This window comes from Falco peregrinus, chromosome 6 (genome assembly GCF_023634155.1).
Source record: "Falco peregrinus isolate bFalPer1 chromosome 6, bFalPer1.pri, whole genome shotgun sequence".
In the NCBI taxonomy this organism is placed as follows: domain Eukaryota; kingdom Metazoa; phylum Chordata; class Aves; order Falconiformes; family Falconidae; genus Falco; species Falco peregrinus.
Window position 1 is genome coordinate 47,993,556 of NC_073726.1, and position 19,569 is coordinate 48,013,124.

Sequence of the window (19,569 nt, forward strand, 5' to 3'; positions counted from 1 at the left end):
AGCATTAACAAAGGAATAGTTACAGTGAGATCCTGCTGAGGTAATACTGCACCACTGTAACTGCAGAAGTGTTTCAGCATTGTATTTCCAGCTAATAAATTAGGACCCAACACAACTGCAGAAAAGTTGCACCAGAAAGCTCAGGCAAGACTAGCTAAAACGCTGACCAACAGGATCTATGCTCCAAAATACGTGTCCCATAAGAACTGCGGAAACTCAAGCCCGCCCTCTATGCCATTGGGTTCTTTGTCTTTTCCTTGTTCTGACATGGGTAAAGCTGCCATTCTGCCTGCTGCATCGCAGTATCACTGCTTTCTACCATCTCCCTGCATTCCAGAAGATCCTACGCAGGCTGTAATAATCAAACAGTTCTCCATTATCAACAGCTTTTATTGTTGCCAAAAGCTACAGAAAATGCTGGGTAGCCAAACTCACAAACACATGAAAGCATCAGTAAGTGTAAACCTAGGTCAAAACCTCCCCTCCTCAGGAAATGGGATGTACAGTGTCTTCCTGTGAGTCTTTTAGCTGCCCTCTTACCTCCACTGCGATTGCCTTCAATATCGTCTACTGTAAAAACTAGTTAGAGGAACTTCTCAATAGCTTCCACACAGAGATGAAATATTACATGGCAGTGTTTCCGTTTTCTTAGTCTGCATGAGAATAACAAAATTTACCTTGTCATAATAGTATCTGAGCGCTCGGCTCAGCTTGTCATAATTCATATTAGTTTTGTTTTTTCTGAGTCCCCACAGCTTAGCCACTTCTTCTGCCTTGAGTAGCTTGAATTCGCCATCATTAGACGTCCAGCAAATCAGGTGCTCATGTTTCTGGTCTAGCAGCAACTGCAAAAGGAACTGCCACAGTGTGATTGCACTCTCCATACCTACAAGGGACAAAGGAGACCAACAGTGTGAAAAACATTTGGGAGCAGGTGTTCTACCCAATGCTCGTTTCAGTTATAAGTTCTGTGTAGGAGTCATTCTACGTAACAGAGTAAAGGAAGCTTACTATACCATTTACAACCAAACATCCACAAGACCTATGAGTCTTGCACTCCCGTTTCAGTATTTTTTCCACTGCTATTTTCTGAAGGGACACATATTTAGAGTAAGTATTTAGAAAAGCATTGCTCACATAGTTCACATGGTACAGGGTCATCTCCAGTTGGTGTCTTCAATTCAATGAATGCAACCACCTTTCAAAGGGACATATGGGGGGGGGGGGGAAAGGACTTGATGGAACTATCCACTGAAATGAGCTGGGAAACTGCTGTTTACTGTCATGATAAGCCTACTGAACTTATTTGGGTATGTAACTGTGAAGAAGGGAAGGAAAAGGGAAAAACCAGAGCAGCTGTCTTTGGCTGACCAGAAACTACACTCTTTCTCCTTCCCACCACACACCACCTGCCTTCCCAGTGCCATACGGCCTTTGTCTATCCGATGTCATATGGCCTTTGTCTATTTTGTTTTTTCCAGGCCCTGAAATGGCTCTTGCTACTTCTGTTTGCCAATTCAAATAGCTCAAATGGTACTATGTATTTTGCAGAAATGCTGAAAGTTCAGTACGCTTAAGCACAGTAAAGTGAGTGATGTTTACCCTGAACCTTTCTCTAACAGGGATCTTTCCGTTCATTATCATATGCACAGCTGAGAACTAGGAATATTTTAACAGTGCCCACATCTCACTTCTAAGGTTGTTTGAATATTTTTTCCTCTGCGAACTGCTTGTACTACTAGTAGAGCCCTCCCTAGAATTAACCTTTTTTTCAGGTATTGCAACAGAAGCATAAATTTAAAGAATTACTATTTTCCAACTCAGCACAGGCATATACACCACTTAAAATTTCAGAGTGCTGCAACGGAAGACAATTTATTATTGTAGCGAAGATGCAGCTAAAACTGACCTTTTAAACTACAGAAATACAAAATGAGATTTTGCCTCACTTTCAACGTTGCTAGCCTTAGCATGTTAACATAACAGGGTATCAAATCATGTTTTCTTAGCCTTTCCTGATTAATTTGGAAAGTTGATGGACCCGATGATGTTAAAGGTCTTTTCCAACCTAAACGATTCTACGACTATATTATGTCTAACTAATGCCAGTATTACTGGTTTAACCAACTATGATGCTAACAGGGCTAATTATGACCTGACTTACCTTTGTACATACGACAACGTATATTTTTTGTCTTTACCTAAACAAACTCATGATTTTTAACTTTCTTTCTCATTTTGTTTCCTAACACATTGCTGTTTGTGTCCCAACAGATTAGCTGGCCGGCAGACGCCAGGCTCGCTGCCTGCCGTTCCCTTCGGTGTGCTGGCCACACGAGGGCGCAAGTCCCCAACTATCCACCGGGTGGACCCGCTCAGCGGGCGGCTGCGGGGGCATCTGCCTTCCCAAGCCTGCCCCAGCACTAAGGAAATAACGTTGCATAAGCTTCACTCGTATAAACGAAAATAAATTGCATAAGCTTCACTAGTGTAAACGCAAGTTAAAGATGCTAGAGAACGTTGTCAATAGTTTTACAGAAAAACACAATTTGGAGCTCTATTTTGGTCCAAATAGTTTCTAGGTACACTGGCCAAACATGTGTTTGCAGAATTAAAAGCGCTTTTCTTATCCCTGCATTTCTCTAATGAACTGAGAATCCGGTCTGAATGACAAGGACAAAAATGCCCCTCCCTGACACCCAGCTATGTACCACAGTAACTGCAGAGCACCTTCAAGAGACGGCACAGGCTCCCAGGACTGATCCGTATCTCTAAAACAGACCTGCCTATACAGATGATCTGGCACTTTCAAAGGTTTGCATTTTTACATCACTTTATACAAATCCTTTTCCACATAGTGTAAGGCAAGAAGAAAAATGTACAGCTAGGATTAAATATACCTGAAGGTTTTATACTTGCTTTACAATCTTTAAAAAGTTCCTTTAAACTATACCATCTGTGCAAATCTTAACATCTTTAACAGATTATCTAGAACATCATAGCTAACAAAGTATCCCTATTAATCTGGTATCATATATACACACTTTTAAATTAATATTTACAAATTTTGCCACTTACTTCACTAAATGTGTAGGTATATACAGCCATATTACTTCTAAATCGCATTAGTTTCTGAACATCAAGTATTATACAGTGATATTTTGCATAATTTCAGCCTCTATCACACAACTCTTCTGAACAAGAAATCGCAAACAGAACTTCCTTTGCTTTAGAAAATTAGAAGAAACTTACATCTTTCGACAAAATTGTATTAAAATGTGCACAGGTGTCCCATGCTACAAAGACCTGTCAGTTGAACTTCAGCTGAGGAAATTAAAGATGGAAGAGAGTTATACTAGCATCAAAACAAAATCCACCACCATGCCATCAGCCAAAACACTACAACACCTCAGAGATACAGTTCTCTCATCCAGACTTTAAATTACGTCTTCCTTCAGATCATCAGCAACCATGCCTCTTCAGAGGGTTTAGGTGGAACTGAACTCACAGCGAAGCACGTTTTGCTGTGGTCTGCTCCATCCCCATTCACCTCTACCCAAGAACAGGGTAACCTACAGCTAATGGTGCACTACACTTTCCATTATGAACCCGGTTTCTGACGCTTACCATTTGTAAAATGTAAACAGTTTTGGATTCCATTTTATGTACCGAGTGTGGGTCTCATGGTGACTCAGACATAGGTATAATGTAAAACCCATGAAGAGTGCAAGCCCAGGTAAGAATATCCTACAGGAGTACCTGCTCTGTACTATCTGTCCCCGTGCCTAAGGAGAGGCGAGTTCCATCAGGTTATTACATAAAAGGTTACTGCCACCTTTTTCAAAGTGGCTCAGTTCTTGGTGATCAGTTCTTCAGCCAGCTGAGATAGACACATAGTCTCTGGGGGCACTTCAGGTGCTGGATACAGGGCAGATGGCTGTGGTGGGGTTAGATTTAGGCAGCTCCTCACCACCCTGCTTACCTTACCATCAACTCTCCAAATGCATAGCTCTGAACAGGCTTTGTAAAGGACCTGCGCACCTCACAATTCAACATCGATGTGCTTAACTGGTACACGCATAAATCTTCTACTGGATATGACCCAAGTCTGCCCATACAGAAATGAGATTAAAACAGCTCAATGCTGCATTGTACTTCTTCCTTCCATCTGCCGCAGAGTTCCTGTATAAAGCTTCCCATATTGCTTGTATAGCAACTGTAATGTATATGATTCCTACATGAGGCAAATCAGGCAAATTACATTTTCAGCTGATCATTAACTGTATGGTCCTTTTCTTCTAAGCACCCAACCGGAGGCACTCAGGTCTGAGTTGCACCGAATACTCACAGCTGTAACTACCTCTAATAGAAGCTTCATGCTCAGCATACATGGTGATGTAAAATCCTAAATACCTTGAATTCAGTGAACTGGTGTTAATATCTGCATCTCATTTACATTCTCTAAAATGTGATTTGCAGAACAGTCAAAATCTAAGATCCTGTGGTGACAGAATTTTTTAACTGATGCAAAATATTTCATTTCCAGCCAGGTCAACAGAAGTATTAACCTGCCTTTCACTACAGGCACCATTTTAGGGTTCCACAAAGTATTAAGTGTCCACACAGTGTACTAAGCCTTAACTTGTGCCTCACTTGAGTGGTGGAGCAAAAGAATCACAAGACAGATATATTACAAGACATGTAATTTAATCAAAAATGTGTGAGCTATATTAAAAGTTATTACAAATTATGATTGGGAGGAGTCAGAAACCTTCAGAAAACATTGTATTTCATTTATGTATTTTCTAACTGGTTTGCAGTTTTACTGACTTAGAGGAAATTCAGTGTCTTGTCTTAGTTTGACAGGAACAGGTCTTAGGATGTGGTCACTTCCGACAGGACATATATTTCACATTTCATTCAATTCTTTATTAATATTAAATAGTAACAATAAATATTCTTGTTACTTCTGTGCTCAGTACAGGATTTGAATGCTGGGCAATAAATAATACATGGAACCACATACTGAATTACATGGATTAGGATAAAAATAGTTTTTAAAAAAATCACTTATTTAGATAGTGACATCCATCTACGGTACAGAACAAGACAGGCAACCTATGTAAGAAACATATATTCTGTGTCATGGAAAGCCTAATCAAAATTCATATAGACAAGAGAGTCTAATTTTTCATCCATTAACTTTAACACAGGTCGTTTTGCCATCTTAGCATTTTCCAAATATTTATACAATGCATTTGACATTCAAAGATATTTTCTAAGCCCTGAAACAAAATGTGTTAGGTTGACCTGACCTAAATAGCCTAGTAATTTTACTTTGTGATCAGTTCCACTATCACCAACGCAAATAATCACTAGCATAGCTAGAAGGAATTGTACTTGGAAATGCTGTCTTAGCCAGCAAAAGCATATTTCAGGACCGAGTTTTTGCTGTGACAGGTAACCACACTAACACGCTCTACACTACCAATTTATATTCTTTCAAATGTGCCCCCCGGCCATCCCCTCCCAATACAAAACCTACCAACTGCATGATCAGTGTGATACAATGTGATCTCCTCACATCAAATTTAAAGTTCAGGACTGATGCAGGAAGGAGGCAACTCAGAATCTCTCCGCTGATAATACTGCCCCTATTCTTTTCAACCAAAATAAGGGACGAACGGAAATGCCTCAACTTAGAGCAGCAGCAAAGTCAACACTGTAAGCTCTCCCTGAAGAGAATAATAGAAAAGGACAGAGATATCCACAGGGCAAAGAATCCCATCTAAGATATTATTTTCCTGTACAGGGGATGCCTAAATTCCTCACTTCGGTGAAGGGCCCACATGCCAAACACTAGCTCTCCCCGTAGTGTACAGAGACTGACTGCTACCAGCATGAGCAAGCCTTATAAAAGGATTATGCAACTCATGCTAACAACAGTACATAAAAATGCAGGTGCTGGTGAGCTGCAGTACCATTTTTTTTTGCCCAAGACAATACATACAAAATTCTACGTAACAAAATGTCAGGAAAGTGGCATTAAGGTCCAAAAAAACCCTAGTCATTAACCTGCTGGGCAATGTAAAATAAGTAAGTAAACCATCTTAAATCCAGGCAGTAGAAAACCGGGAGGCTCAGAGACAAAGAAGGCTAGCTAAATAAAAAGCTCAGTATCAGAAAGGTTTATGACATGAACTGTAAGATAAGCAGGATAGTCTTTGGGGCATTAAGTTTTGTAGGACTGTTCCATAGGAAAACCTAGAAGAAAAAAGCTTTCCAGCAGAAAGCTGGAAAGCAACTCTGTAGCATTCAGGACCTCTACAGAGGTCCTTAGCTTCCATGCAACTATGTTACAGATGCGTTCTTATCTTCCGTTCTCCCACATACTCCAGGTTTCCTACCGGGATTCTTTCTCCCCACTCCATGTCAGCTCCCCTCGAGCCTTTCTAAAACAAAAAGATATACTGCTGATCCTGGACAACTGACATGAACAAGTTCTGAAGGCTAAAACTAGGAATCCCCCAAGGCATTCGGATCAAAACCAGCCCCTTGTTGCTTCAGAGGGTCCGCAGAGGAACATCTGGGATGCTGAGCTATAAACCAGGTCGTGGGACTTGGGGCAGAGGAGGGACAGCTGAGCGGGATAGACTGGCTGGGGAGCCCGGAGGCTGAAAAAAATCAGCTGGAGATCAATTAAATCAGGAAGACATAAAAGGTGTTAGCCAGCATTATGCACTGTAGGTAGTCACACAGAGATGGTGATCAGACATGTACATGAAAAGGATTAAGAGGCAGAGGCAGAGCAGGGAAATTAATTTCCCTTACTGTATGAAGAAACTGCTGATTCCTTCTGTTGCCAAAGCAGCTGCAAAAGATTGAGCTCCTTTTTGTATGCCCCACCACAGCAGTCACACACCTCCACTTACATTTCCCTTACAGGCAAGTGTGTGCTTTTGCAAGCACACAGCATTTCTCTGTAACAGATGCCTTTTTTTTTTCCCCCCTCCTTTTTGACGTCTCTGGAAAACGTGTGTATATTTTTTGCACATCAACTTACTGCTTTTGTATCCTAATTCTGGCCAACAGCACGTTTCTCTGAGCAGCGTGACATGGGGCATTGTTAGCTTCTCATTCACTTAAGCATTCGGCTTCCTTTATTTCTGCAGGTTGCAGCCAGGAAACTGGAAAATGGACCACAGGAAACCTGGCCTCCTACATCTGTCCCAGTTTGTAATAGCAGCTCTGGTTTTATTTTTCTAAGTGTCTCAGGTTCATTTTAACCCTTGAGATGACTGCTGCAATAACATGTAAAAGAACATGACTGTTTTGTCATTATTTTTTTAACCACTGTTTCTCAATACTAGAAATTGAGATTTTGCTAAACCATAGTAATTTTTGAAGTATGTTAATACTTATAAACAATTGTGAGAGTTTAAAAAAACTTTTGTTGGAAATTACCAAAACAATTCCATTCCATAATGACAAGTATCAAAGAGTATATTTAGAGAAAAATATGGAGTAAGGCAGTCTCTAGCTGTTTCAGCTACATACATTTTTAACATAGTTCTAAAGTGAATGTCCGTATGGAAAGCTGAACAGCTTACAAATCCTCTAGGCCAATTTTTCCTCTTTTAAATTTTAGTTTCTATTAAAAAAATTGAAGAACGCTTGTTTTGCATTTGATTACAGAGGCAAAAGGGTGCTGATCAAGAAAAGAAACTTTCCTAGAATAATCAAAAAAATCAGTCAGCCATAACATTTTTCACTAAAAATTCATCTGTATAACAGTGAGTATATCATGAGAGGTTAAAGACAACTGCCAAATATGCCCAAATGTTTGCTCGGAAACATCTGAAAGAACAAGGCGAAAGTCTGAGTCAGTCCTCACACTTTATTTCTCAACAGAGATGCTTCAAGGATGATAAATAGGATGTGGTTGGTAAAAAGTTGGTGATTCCACCAGAAAGGAGGAAAAACAAATACAAATTTGTTTACTCAAAGTTTTCAAGGACTCATCAAAGGAGATCTTACTGCAAATTTAATTGACCTTTAAAAAATAAGCTTGCAGCTAAGTGTGTAAATATACCTGTTTCAACTTGATGCAGAACTTTCTCTCTTGAAGGTAATAAATCAAACTAATGGTGCAATCCATAGCCAGGGCACTTTAGGGAACTGTGTGTATGATACAGAATGCTGGTAATTTTTCCACATCCAGCAACCAGGACATTTCCTGCCAGAGCATCCTCCGAGTTCTTCCATTGTGTTGAAACTGCAAAAACTTTCTAAATCAGGACTTCCTCCTATTATATTTTAGAGGCGTCTTTCTGGGAAATGCAGATTCAAGTGAAAAAAAAAAAAAAAAAAAAAAAAAGAAGAAAAAAAAAAAAAAAAAGGAATTCCTGCAGCACCACCCAGTGGAAACATTAGAAAAAGTTACAGAGTGCCCCAACACGTAAGTTCCGATTTGCTGCAAAACTGCAGTAATATTGCCACACAAACTCAGGCTGGTTTACGGATGTGCCAAAAAAGCACAGAAGGTTTTGCTGGCCGATGTACTTACCAGTCACATGAGGTATGCCTACTCTGCCTAATAGTCTTCTCTTAACTTGGTGTTCTAACTTAAAAGATTATTTACAGTAATAATTTACAAGGTCTCCTTCTCAAGCAAGAATACCCACTGTTCTGGCCCAGCACATTTAGAAAAATAAACAGGCTCATGTGGTTAAAAGCAACACAAAAGAGACAGCAGCAAGATCTAGCAAAATATCATAGGCTAACATCAAGTTCCACTGGAGAAAAGAAAGCACTCGCACACATATCCAGTAATGCCTCCAGTAGGTACACCTGGTAATACAATGTTTACAGTTTTTTGATTTTTTTAACTAAGTCAAAGAAAGGCGGGGGCAGATGTCCAAAGGAAGAAGGCTCTGCAACCTCCAAATTAATACAACAAAGGACTGGTCGCCTGCCAAGCAGAGGTGTGATGACACCGCCTCTAGAGCACGAGTGTTTTCAGATTCTCCGTAAGGATGCAGTTCAAGAAACACTTTTAATCTGACTGGAATAAAAGCCCTTAGCAGGAGGGAATATGGCTAGTTGTCTCCCCGTGAAAGGCTTAAAAACATAACGTGCTCAACTATTTCTAAAGCTAGCTGTAAACAAAACTACATAAACCCATAATGGCTCCAACCATTCACCTTGGGACATAAAATGAATGCAGACTCCTCACACTGCTTTCTGCTCATGTGGTGCACATCTGTGGCACGCTGGCAATGCACTACAATGCAATCTGAGGGACTTCTCCTTTCAAAGCCAGCCCTATATGTTTATTTTTCCCATATGACTTTCTCTTACATTTTTTGTCGGCATCAGTAGCACACAGATCATGATTATTTGACTGCCCTATATAAAACTTCTGATAGTCCCTTTGATAAATTCAGAGAAGATATGCATGAAAACAAAAAAAAATAGCTAAAGAGGGCACAAGATACAGCCTCCAGGAACAGTGGTTATTCTGAAAGTTTACATGACATACCTACTGATGATTACTCCCAAATGTAAATGCTTTTTCCTTACTTGCACTCCCTTCTTAAACTGAAGTATTAAATTTTCCAATTTTGTGACAACAGAACAAATGCTTTGTAACTTATGCTAGTGCCTCTAATATTTCAAATGGTGTATTAATACTACTAAACTGTCTCAAATGTTGGTTTTAAAACATTTCATATTCAGATTTTTTACCTGATCTTCCCTTCTCAACCGATTTTTCCTAGACTAGAAACTTAGATAAACCACCACGTCTTTTTAAGACCATGAGCAGAGAGGAACGTGGCCAGAAGCACAGGAAATGTAGTCCTGGGAGTTCTGTTCAGGCAAACTGAGGTGGCTGGCAATTTCCACAAAACCTGAAGCAAGATCATCACAGCTTACACTGGCAGTCAGAGCTCACCTTCCCATGCACACTGCATTTTCAGAATTTGCTCTATTAGCAAAATGAGCCATCAAACTATTAAAAAATATACAGGCTTACCTGTATATTGCCACATTGCAAGGGGAGTCAATTATAGCATTATACTGAAAATGGCACAACACAACTCAGCAGATGGTAACCTACATACACATAGAGGTATTTTACCTGGATAATTTCTTCCCAAAACTTTAGTGCTATTGCAATAGTTCTTGGAGCATGAGCCAGGGTGTAAGTTCCTTAGTCATAAAAAATGAGCAACTAGTCAAGGTCTATATTTTTCACTTTAAATGCTATTATTTCTGTGTGCAATGGTCTCATAGTAAAAACCTAAATTAAGAATCACTCTTACAAGTCAAAATCTCAAAGATCTGCTATTCTCCTTTCTAATCAAAGTTCTAATATGCATGTTTATCATGCGCCAAGCTAAACTGAAACCCAATTAAAAGATTCTTATCTTCTGGCATTATTCACTTGCCTACTACACCAACAAGAACCTGAAGGTCACACCCACACATTTCCCCTAACATCATTCATTAAATGCTGGAATACCCAACAGAATATATAAAAAAATACATGAGATTTTCAGCCAACAGAAGATCTGATTGTTACTTTACTGTACTGTCTGTGTCCTCTGTACTTAAACTAATTCCCATGGCAGCTGCAAACTATGACGGAGAAACAAACGGGACACTATTTCAAGGATTACTGGTATACAAAGTGCCTAGATTGCCCATGTTTAGAATTGATATCAATACACCAACTAGTTTGTTAGTGTCTGATGCTCAGGATACATAACAGCCACTATTTTGATTTGTATGCTGAACCCTGGATAAGATTCCACGTTTAAATAAAATTTAAAGCCTCTTCCGCCTCTCCTCAACTTGGATGAGATTGTACAGTCAGTTTTATTGTACCCTAGTTCCAGGGAAACAATCCAGCCTTGGTACTGTGCAGTTTTGGAAGTATTTGCATCACAACGCTTCAGTACTGAAGCGGCAGTACTGAAGGAGAGCTGCAGTCATACTTCCTATACCAGTCCTATTCCACGCTCGCAGTTTGCTAAACTAACCACACACGCCAGTTGCTCTGAGTCTGCTCTGAGTCACCAGACTTCACAGAGGTCTGTATCTAGAATCTAAACCCACATTCCCATCTCAGCTGTATTAGTATAACATGGAAGATATTCTCTGAAGGTAGTCAACTTTCTCCAGATTTAGCTAACAGAGTTGCAAAAGGAATTTGTTCTTACTTTCCAAATGCTTTTAAAAGATTATTTCTTCTCATGATTTACTGTTAATTGCTGGGAACAAATAATAGTGGTACTTGAGTCTATAAACTTTTTGTTTGTACCATATTGTGACTTGATACAACAGAGGCCACTCAACATTACCACAATATAAACATTTGAAAACAATAACACTCATTAGCATCTTTCCCAAAAAGCTTAAACTGAAATACATCTGATCAATTTTCTTCATATCAAAAACCAAAACAAAAAAAGAAATATACAGAGAGGCAGTAAAGAGGTGGTATCACCACAATAGAGGCAAATGGATGCGTAATAGAAATCTGTTTTCCAGATGAACTGTCAGCTGTTTTGCAAAATGAGGATGGGAAACTTATAGGAGGGCATTTGATTAAAACCATTTAGATAGAATATAATCTTTTTTGTACAACTGTGAAAACATATTTTACACAAACGTCTTTGCTTGTTCACTAGTATTTTCAGAGAAAGACCTGTCTTGTAAAATTGTATTAACAGGACTTAATAGGTTAGTGCTTAGAAACCTTCTACCACATTTGAATGATTGGTAAGAACCATAAAAATTACAACCAAATGATTCATTACATAATTTAGTGACAGTTAAAACTAAAAGACAACATGTAAGACGTAAGTTTTCCTCTCCCAGTACCTCAAATTATCTTCAAGTTAGGATCCACAAAATCAAAAAAATTGTATACTTTAAAGCTGAATAAACTAAGACAGGGTTGTTTGCGTGAAAGCCAAAATACCTTAACATACAGTAACTGGTATTTGCAAGGAGTATCCAAAGTATATTCTGAATCTTCAAATACCGAGTAGTAAGTTGGCAAGCAGCAACACAGATGTGATTGAAATGACTGAAATGGGTCTGAGGAAAGCCAGAGAATGGGCAGTATCCCTCACACACGCAATACATCCTGACACTGCAAAATTTAGAGAAAAGCTATGGGAAGACTAGGAGGACACCCGCACAGGGCAAGCAAGAGTTACTCCAACGCCTTAGTTACATTCAAGGCCTAGGCTAGCATTTAAATGTTTGCAACATGCAGTTAATCTCAGTGCATTAACAGAAGTGCTGACACACTCAAAAATAAATACATGTCTAAGTGCTTTAAAAGATCAAAACAAAGTAAGTTTGTGGTTTCCTACAGAAATCCTTCTCCTGAAGACCCTGAGCTGTATCTAACTGCTCAGATGTAGACAGAGCACATGGCATAGTCTTTAGAAACTTTTCTTCACACAGCTGATTGATATTTGTCTTAGTTCATAGGTGTATCCATTTCATAGGTGTCATCATACAGGCGAGCAGTTTTCAACATGTGGCCCTTGACACAGAAGTCTATGGGTTCCTCCTAAAGGAGGGGCAAAAGTACCACCGTCCTACTACAGTTGGCTCAACTGCAACATAGGCATCTGCACAACTGCTCAAAAATAATTATGGCTCCACAGATACGAAAAGGACAAACACCACTGCTTTAGTCACAGCAATGCTACTTGAGCAAATCAGACGTGATGTTGGTAACTAACTCCATCAGAGTAAAAAAGTCTAATTTTCAGCTGAGTCGTATCTGCTTAGGTCATGGCAAAAGTTGTCCTCCAACGTTCTTAACTGTAATATAACTATAAAATAATTACTTAAATATTTAGTGTTTCAGTACACTCTGAGATACCAGCCATGAATTACACTGATTAAGCAGATCAACAGTTCCAGGGTACTTTTTGGTACTGCAAAAACTACCACAGTATTCATACAAAATTAAAAATGCAAAATGACTATACAGTTATTAAATGGCATTGAATTAGCTGGCAGTTAGTGCCTTAGTGATGTTTTCACAACGCTTATGGCAGGTATTTTCTTTAGTCTTTGCTTTTAGAAAAGCAGCAAGTCTCCTTCAACGATCTTTTGAATTAATATCCACTCTTAACAGCAAACAATTAAGAATTTGAATTCTGACACAATTACTGAGTTAAGGAAAGCTTTAAGGACAAAGACGCATTTTCTTTTTGTGAAGCGCACAGATGAGACATACTTTGTGCTTCATCTGCTTTGTTTCCATACATGCAGCCCTGTATTTTGCGGTGCAGTGAGCTAGACTTCCTGTGCCTACACCTTGACATTCTCCTCCAAATCATGACTAATTCTTTAATCATTCATTTTTCAACAAAATACTTCAACATGAGAACACACATATTCAGTCTTTCAAGAGCTTTCAACAGCCTCCAGAATATTAGTTGATTCATTTAGCAAGCCACTGACAAAAGTATCTGTCTAATGATTCGAGACTGTGAGATTCCCTGCTGTGGTGAACACCAAGGAGAAAGCCACGTGAATCAACCCAGGGATGCACAGCACAACAGGATTTTCAAAGGCCTGTGAGTGACAGCCTGCTGCATGAACCCTTGGGTGCGGTTATAAAGACACACCGCAGCTCAAAACCAACAGTGCTCTTTGCAATGGGCTCAGGCTGACAGTGTCCTATAATCAGTGTCACGGCTCTAGATGGATTCAAGCAGCAGCATCCAGGCATGCTGCACATCAGAGCCACCACAAGAAAACTGGTAAACGGTTTGAATGGCACAAATGAGTCCAACCTGCCATATCTCTGTGGGAAGTCCTAGCTAGTTTATCTTTGCTATCCTAGATTATTTAGTACTATGACCGACAACTGCTCACAGAGATAACAGTAACTACATGAGCATACGAATTTTATACCAGGTCACCAAGATACACTAGTCAAAGTAAGTTTTTATAAATACATGCTTCACAAATAACTGTGTGTTGGTTCTCCCGCCCTTATCCCACTCTCCCTTACCTTCAGTAGCCAAACGTCTGTTTATTTTGGCATCCATTTCTTTCTTCTGAAGCAACATGTTGTCATGTGATTGCATTCCCAAAGCTAAAATCTGTATTTTCTGTACAGCTGATAGACCTCCACATCCGTATTAGGTATACCTATCTTCCTACATGTAATCTTAGGAACCTCAGAGCAAGCAACAAGCTCCAAGCACCTTAGTGAACCTTCAAGATTACTTTCATTCTGTGCCAAGTCCTCCAGAACAGATGTTTAAACCAAGGTAAATTTCAACTTCAGTTATATTAAGTCACTTGACCAGTAATACCTTCCCATAAGAATACCTCTATCATAAGTATGCCTCCATCCCAAGAAGGGCATTACAGCAAGAAGGTAAATTTTATGTAACTGGACTTCACGCACAGCAAAGGGGAATACTTCAGCCTTTGGAGTGAGATACTTTTCATGATTTAAGTTTAACGAAATAACATTAAGTAACAGGAGCAAAGAACCACTGTGAATCAGTAAGCAGTAAGAACTGCAAATGAATAAAATATTTTTGTTTCTACACATAAAAGCATCCATGTTCACAGTGGTTTATAAAAACAGTCATGAGGAAGACTGTAGCTGAGTTTCTCGCCCTGTGCTTATTTCAGCTGTTGCATCTAGCTGGAGTTGGTGACATCAGAAAGGATATAAACCTGTAGGTTTCTTCTTTTTAGGAACAACTCATAGACGGGATTTGGAAAATCAACATACAAGCAATGATGACAATATCTCCTCTCTTAGGAGATACTATGTATTCTTCTCACACACCTTCATACTTTGTAAATTAAAACAGGTAAAGAATAAAATCATACTTACAGTGAAAACACCTTTATTATTTGAGTGAAAACCATCACGCACTATTTGATATTTGGATTTTTCTTTCTGTTCCAAACAGAACTGTTGTATTTTTGACACATATATAGATTACTTCTTATTCACTTTTTCAAATATACAGAACACAACTAGTACACTACTACTACACCTGTTTTTCTATGAGGACATCAAGATGCTTTTATTTATGCTGAGTGAAAACAATGTATGAAATTTATACAGTGTAGATAAACTACATATATATTTATCTGTATATGTGTGTGCTTCATCTACGCTGATTCATTAAATGGCACACTGAAATTCCTTCAATATTTAATGCAATAAGTGGGCAATTTAATGTTCGTATTTCAAAGAGAAATAATAAGAGCTAGGGAACGCTCTTCAGTACGAGTTTTGGTATTGTACACCACACTAACTGTTCCATAACATATTCAACAGATTTTTTAACATTATGCCCAGTAATGCAGTTAGAATTTTACCAAGGAAATAAAACTCCTGAACTCCAAAAGCTCTTACTACCTGATGACTGCATTTGACTGAAACAGAGATTAGGCATTTTTTGTTTTACACACTACTCCAAAAATTCTTCTCTGCTCAACTAGGAAATCAAGAGGCATCAGTGTATGGAGACTGTACCACTAATCCAGTAATAAAAGTCCTCTGTAAAATGATGTTAATAAAGAACTTTTCTAAGCAGCTTGGACATAGGAAGTACAGGAAACACTGAAGACCCTCTAAGGTAAACACATAGTATATTGCAATTAGTTCTCCAACCAAGTACTACTTTTTTGCACAATATTTGCTAGTTTAGTGCTATCAAATGATGACTCACATAAGTAGCTAAGTGTTATTTCCTATTACATGCAATTTTATTCACATTTTTTGATATTTCCTCAAGTCAAAACTCACTTGCAAGCAAGACTCCATTTTCTTTGTTTGCTCCAGACCTTTTTTTTTTTTTTGCACAAAGTTGTTAACTTCTAACTTAAAGATCAGTGGGGCATGGCAAAAATCTTTCTAATTCTGAACATAGACTTCTTTCAGGACCACTATGAAAATAAATCATCATCATTAAATAATTACACAAACCACTAAGACAAAAGCGGCATGTACAAAATCTCTTGAAAATTAGGTATGTAAAGCACCAGTATGGGAGGGTTATGTGAGTGAATGTACACGACCATCACCTCAGTATCTTGGCACAAGAGCCTTCTAATAGTGCAGTTACACACAACTGTCACAGATGCATAGCACATACCGGTTGTAACACAGGCTTCTGTGTACCCCATCTCTGCACTTCACCCTATCAAACTATCTATGCATAAATTACATTTAATCTGAAATAACTGAAAAGTCTGTATGAGCAAAATACGAGATGAACCATGACCTTCTGCTTGAAATTAAACAAAACCATTGGCTTTTGGAGTCCTCATGACCAAAAAGATGCTGCATGGTGTAAACTTGTCTTAGCACTACACCCCTAAGTAAATAAAGATGTAACTTGTCTCCCTTTCAACTGCAATGTTAGAAAGGCTGACAGGGCTTCACAAAACCCTCCTGTGTTAGCGAACGGAAACTCCTAATGAGATTAGTTGGTGTGTGTGCAGACATTACTTAGCCATGACTAAATGGGCTCTCTTCCTGCAGCCAGTGGAAAATTCAGGGAACTTTTTCCCCCTGCAGCATCAGAGTCCCTCTAACCTTCAGCAAAGCCAGATCCAAAAACAACTCTCCACTTTCTCTCCCTTTCTCTCTCTCTCCTTCCCCCCACCCCCACCCCTTCCCTTACAAACATTTTTAGTGTTTTTTCGGCTGGTCGTGGAAACTATCCACGTCGGCCAAGGGGTCTTGGGGCAGGGGGTGGCTAAGTAAAGCGGGGAGGGGGAGGGCCAGGGAGAAGGCAGAGGACTACAAAGGAAACTCTAAAAAGGAGCAAATACATAAACCTGAGAGGGAGAAAACCACAGAGTTTCTTTGTGAGCTGCAGTGACTCATTTTCAAGATGTTGTCTGCTGCCAGTTTCAAACCGGAAGCGCATGGCAATTAGTCTTGCTGTTTCCAGACAAGCCAGAAACTCTCCCGACACTTTTTTTTTTTCCCCTTTCTTTTTTAAAGCCCCTTCTGCAGTTTCTGCAAGAGCCTTCCCGCCCCCGCCCCCGCCTCCCCCCCGGCCCCGCTCGGCCTCGCAGCGGCGCTGGGGACCCCGCGGCGACCCCCGCCGCCGTGACAGGCACCCGGGCGGCCCCCGCCGCCCCGAACGCCGTTATCGTGATGCTGCTCCTACGGGGCAGGCCCCCGCGGCCCCGGCAGCCGGACACAGGCGGGGAAGGGGGGGTGGGATACGACCCGGCACCGCCGAGGGGGCTGCGGGGTGGAAGGGGTCCCAGGGCTCCCCCCGACCGCTCCGCCCTGTCAGGCAGCGCCCCCCTCCCGGCCCGGTCTCCCCTCACGCCCCAGCCCCTGCCCCCGCGCCCGCCCGCGCCGCGCACACGCTCCGTCCCCTCACCTACACCCGCGGCTCCCGGGGGCGGCAGGGCCCCCGGGGCAGCCCTCGACCGGTGCGAGGAGTCCCCTGAGGCGGCGGGAGCCCGCGCCCTCCAGCCTCCGCCCCCTGCCCTCGTTGCCGTCCGCGCTGCCCGGGCCCCACCTGGGCAGGACCCCCGGGCCCCCCGGCCCCGCGTGGGGCTCCGAGCCCCCCTCCCCGCGCTCCTCACCTCCAGCCCGCCGTTTGCCCCGCGGCGTCCCCCGCGCTGCCCCACCTGCCAGGGGGGCGCCGGCCTCCTCTCCCCCTCCCCGAAGACCCCCGAAACTTTGCAGGAGTCGGGGCAGGCGCCGCGGCACTTGTACCTACCCAGCGGCTGAGGGACTTTTCCGCTCTCTCCTGGTAGTTTAGAGGGAGCTGGGTAAAATCCCCTGGTTCTCCATGCTGACAGTCTTCTGCAAACGCTCTGTTGCTCTTGTAATGAGATCCTGATTCCCCCCCCCCCCCCTTTTTTTTTTCGGCCGGAGTGTGTGTGTGTGTGTGTGTGTGTGTGTGTGTGCGCGCCCGTGTGAGAGCGAGCAGGAAGTCAGAGCAGTCAGACAGAGCCGGCTCACTTCCTTTCCTGCATTATTCCCCAGGCGGTTTGCAGTCTGTGTAAACAGGCTTTTCCTCCCCTCTCCCCTCGCTCTGGCCACTGATGTGCAGCATGGCTGTAATACAAGACACACACATAGTAAAACGGGTAACGGTAACTCCAGCGGCTCGCAGGGAGCTCCAGCGGCTCCCCCGACCTCCACCTCTTCCTGTGCTACACCCCTGGGGAGGAGCTTCCCACCAGCCCGGCGCTGGGCCCACCGGCGGCACACGGCTACCAGCCGGCCGCAGCGCCTTGGCAGGACCGTGCCCGCTTGTCCCCGGCTGCCGGTCGGGAGCTGCTTGCGAGGCGCCCGGGAGCGGCGCTCCGTCCTGCCGGCGCATGGCGAGGGGCCTGGGCGAGGCGCTGGCCCTGGGAGCGGCGGCCGCCTGGCCCCGCCGGGCTGGGGGCTCAGCCTTGGGTGCCCGCGGGCTGGCGGTGCGCCCTTGCTGCCCGAGCGTGCTGGGGCGCCTTCTCAAGCTGGACCTCGCATAGACAGCAAAATACGGGAGCGGCGCGACATGGCACAAGGATATAAATTATGGGAAATGGCATTTTAAAAGTCAGTGGGCGCTCCTGTTGTCAAACCCGAGCTGGGTCTTCCAGCTCAACATCATGCCTCAGGCAGGCCAGCGGTAGTTTGCTGACTGGGATTTAGGCTTTGACCCTGAAGCTGTAGACCTTTGATCTGAACTGTTGGTTTGGATTTATTACAAGGGGCAGATTTCCCGTGTTTGCAGTTTACAGCCTCTGTGTCTTTCCTTGTGTCTCATACATCTGCATTGTACTATTTCTAACTTTATTTGGAAATTCTCCGACTGAGTGACATTATCTTCTGTCTGCCCAGCACATCGGTGATGTTCAGTGCATAACACCTTATAATCAATACTGCACTGCTACTTCTTTTAGCAGTTACAAGAGGTTTATCATTCCAGCACAGTAGCTGCAGTTCTAGAGTGTTCTTGATGTGCAAGATAGCATAGAAAGAAAGTGTGATTACTTTTTATCACTCTGCTGGGTTGTTGCTGATTGCAGTGTGGCAGTGTCCTTCCCCCCTCCCTCCCCAGACCTTTGTTTCCATGACAGTGCTCAAGTAATAACCATCTGTGGGGGTCACGATGGCTGTATCAACTCAAAATGAATTCAGGAGAGAAGGATAACAACACAATAGCCAAGGGCTATTGTGAACAATGTGCCCACTTACCAGTGCTGGTCAAGGTCTGACTCAAGCTAAGAGTGAAAGAAACTAACTTCTGTAGTCGGTATGCAAATATGACTACGAGTCAATTACCTTGCTCCATAAATAGTGGACAGCCCAGGGCCCGCCGACCTCTCCTGCATGGCAGCAGACTGCATGACAGCATCTCCCCTTGAGTAGGGACGCCTCTCAGGGTTACTCCTTGAGGCAACAGACTCAGTAATTGATTAAGAGCATCCTAAACTTTGAAATCTTAGCTAAGTGGTATAAAGGATGGATTGCACATACATAATCCTTTAGATATAAGCCATTGTCCAAGTCTGAAGCGAAGCTTGGATCTGGCT

The 19,569-nt window shown here is 42.1% G+C and overlaps 1 protein-coding gene across 3 annotated transcripts in view; it reads right to left on the reverse strand.

The window, feature by feature from the left end:
• ELK3 (ETS transcription factor ELK3) overlaps positions 1 to 18,187 on the reverse strand; it is a 39,706-nt gene extending 21,519 nt beyond the window's left edge. Inside the window, exons 1-2 of one of the 3 annotated variants that reach the window (XM_027794218.2) lie at positions 17,763 to 18,187; positions 678 to 886 (exon numbers count right to left, since the gene is read on the reverse strand). In XM_027794218.2, coding sequence (XP_027650019.1) covers positions 678 to 884 — 207 coding nt within the window. In that variant the 5' untranslated portion in view covers positions 885 to 886; positions 17,763 to 18,187. The remainder of the gene's footprint in view (positions 1 to 677; positions 887 to 17,762) is intronic. The other 2 variants (XM_005242668.4, XM_055809163.1) reach the window with 2 other exon arrangements.
• Between the last annotated feature and the right edge of the window lie 1,382 nt (positions 18,188 to 19,569).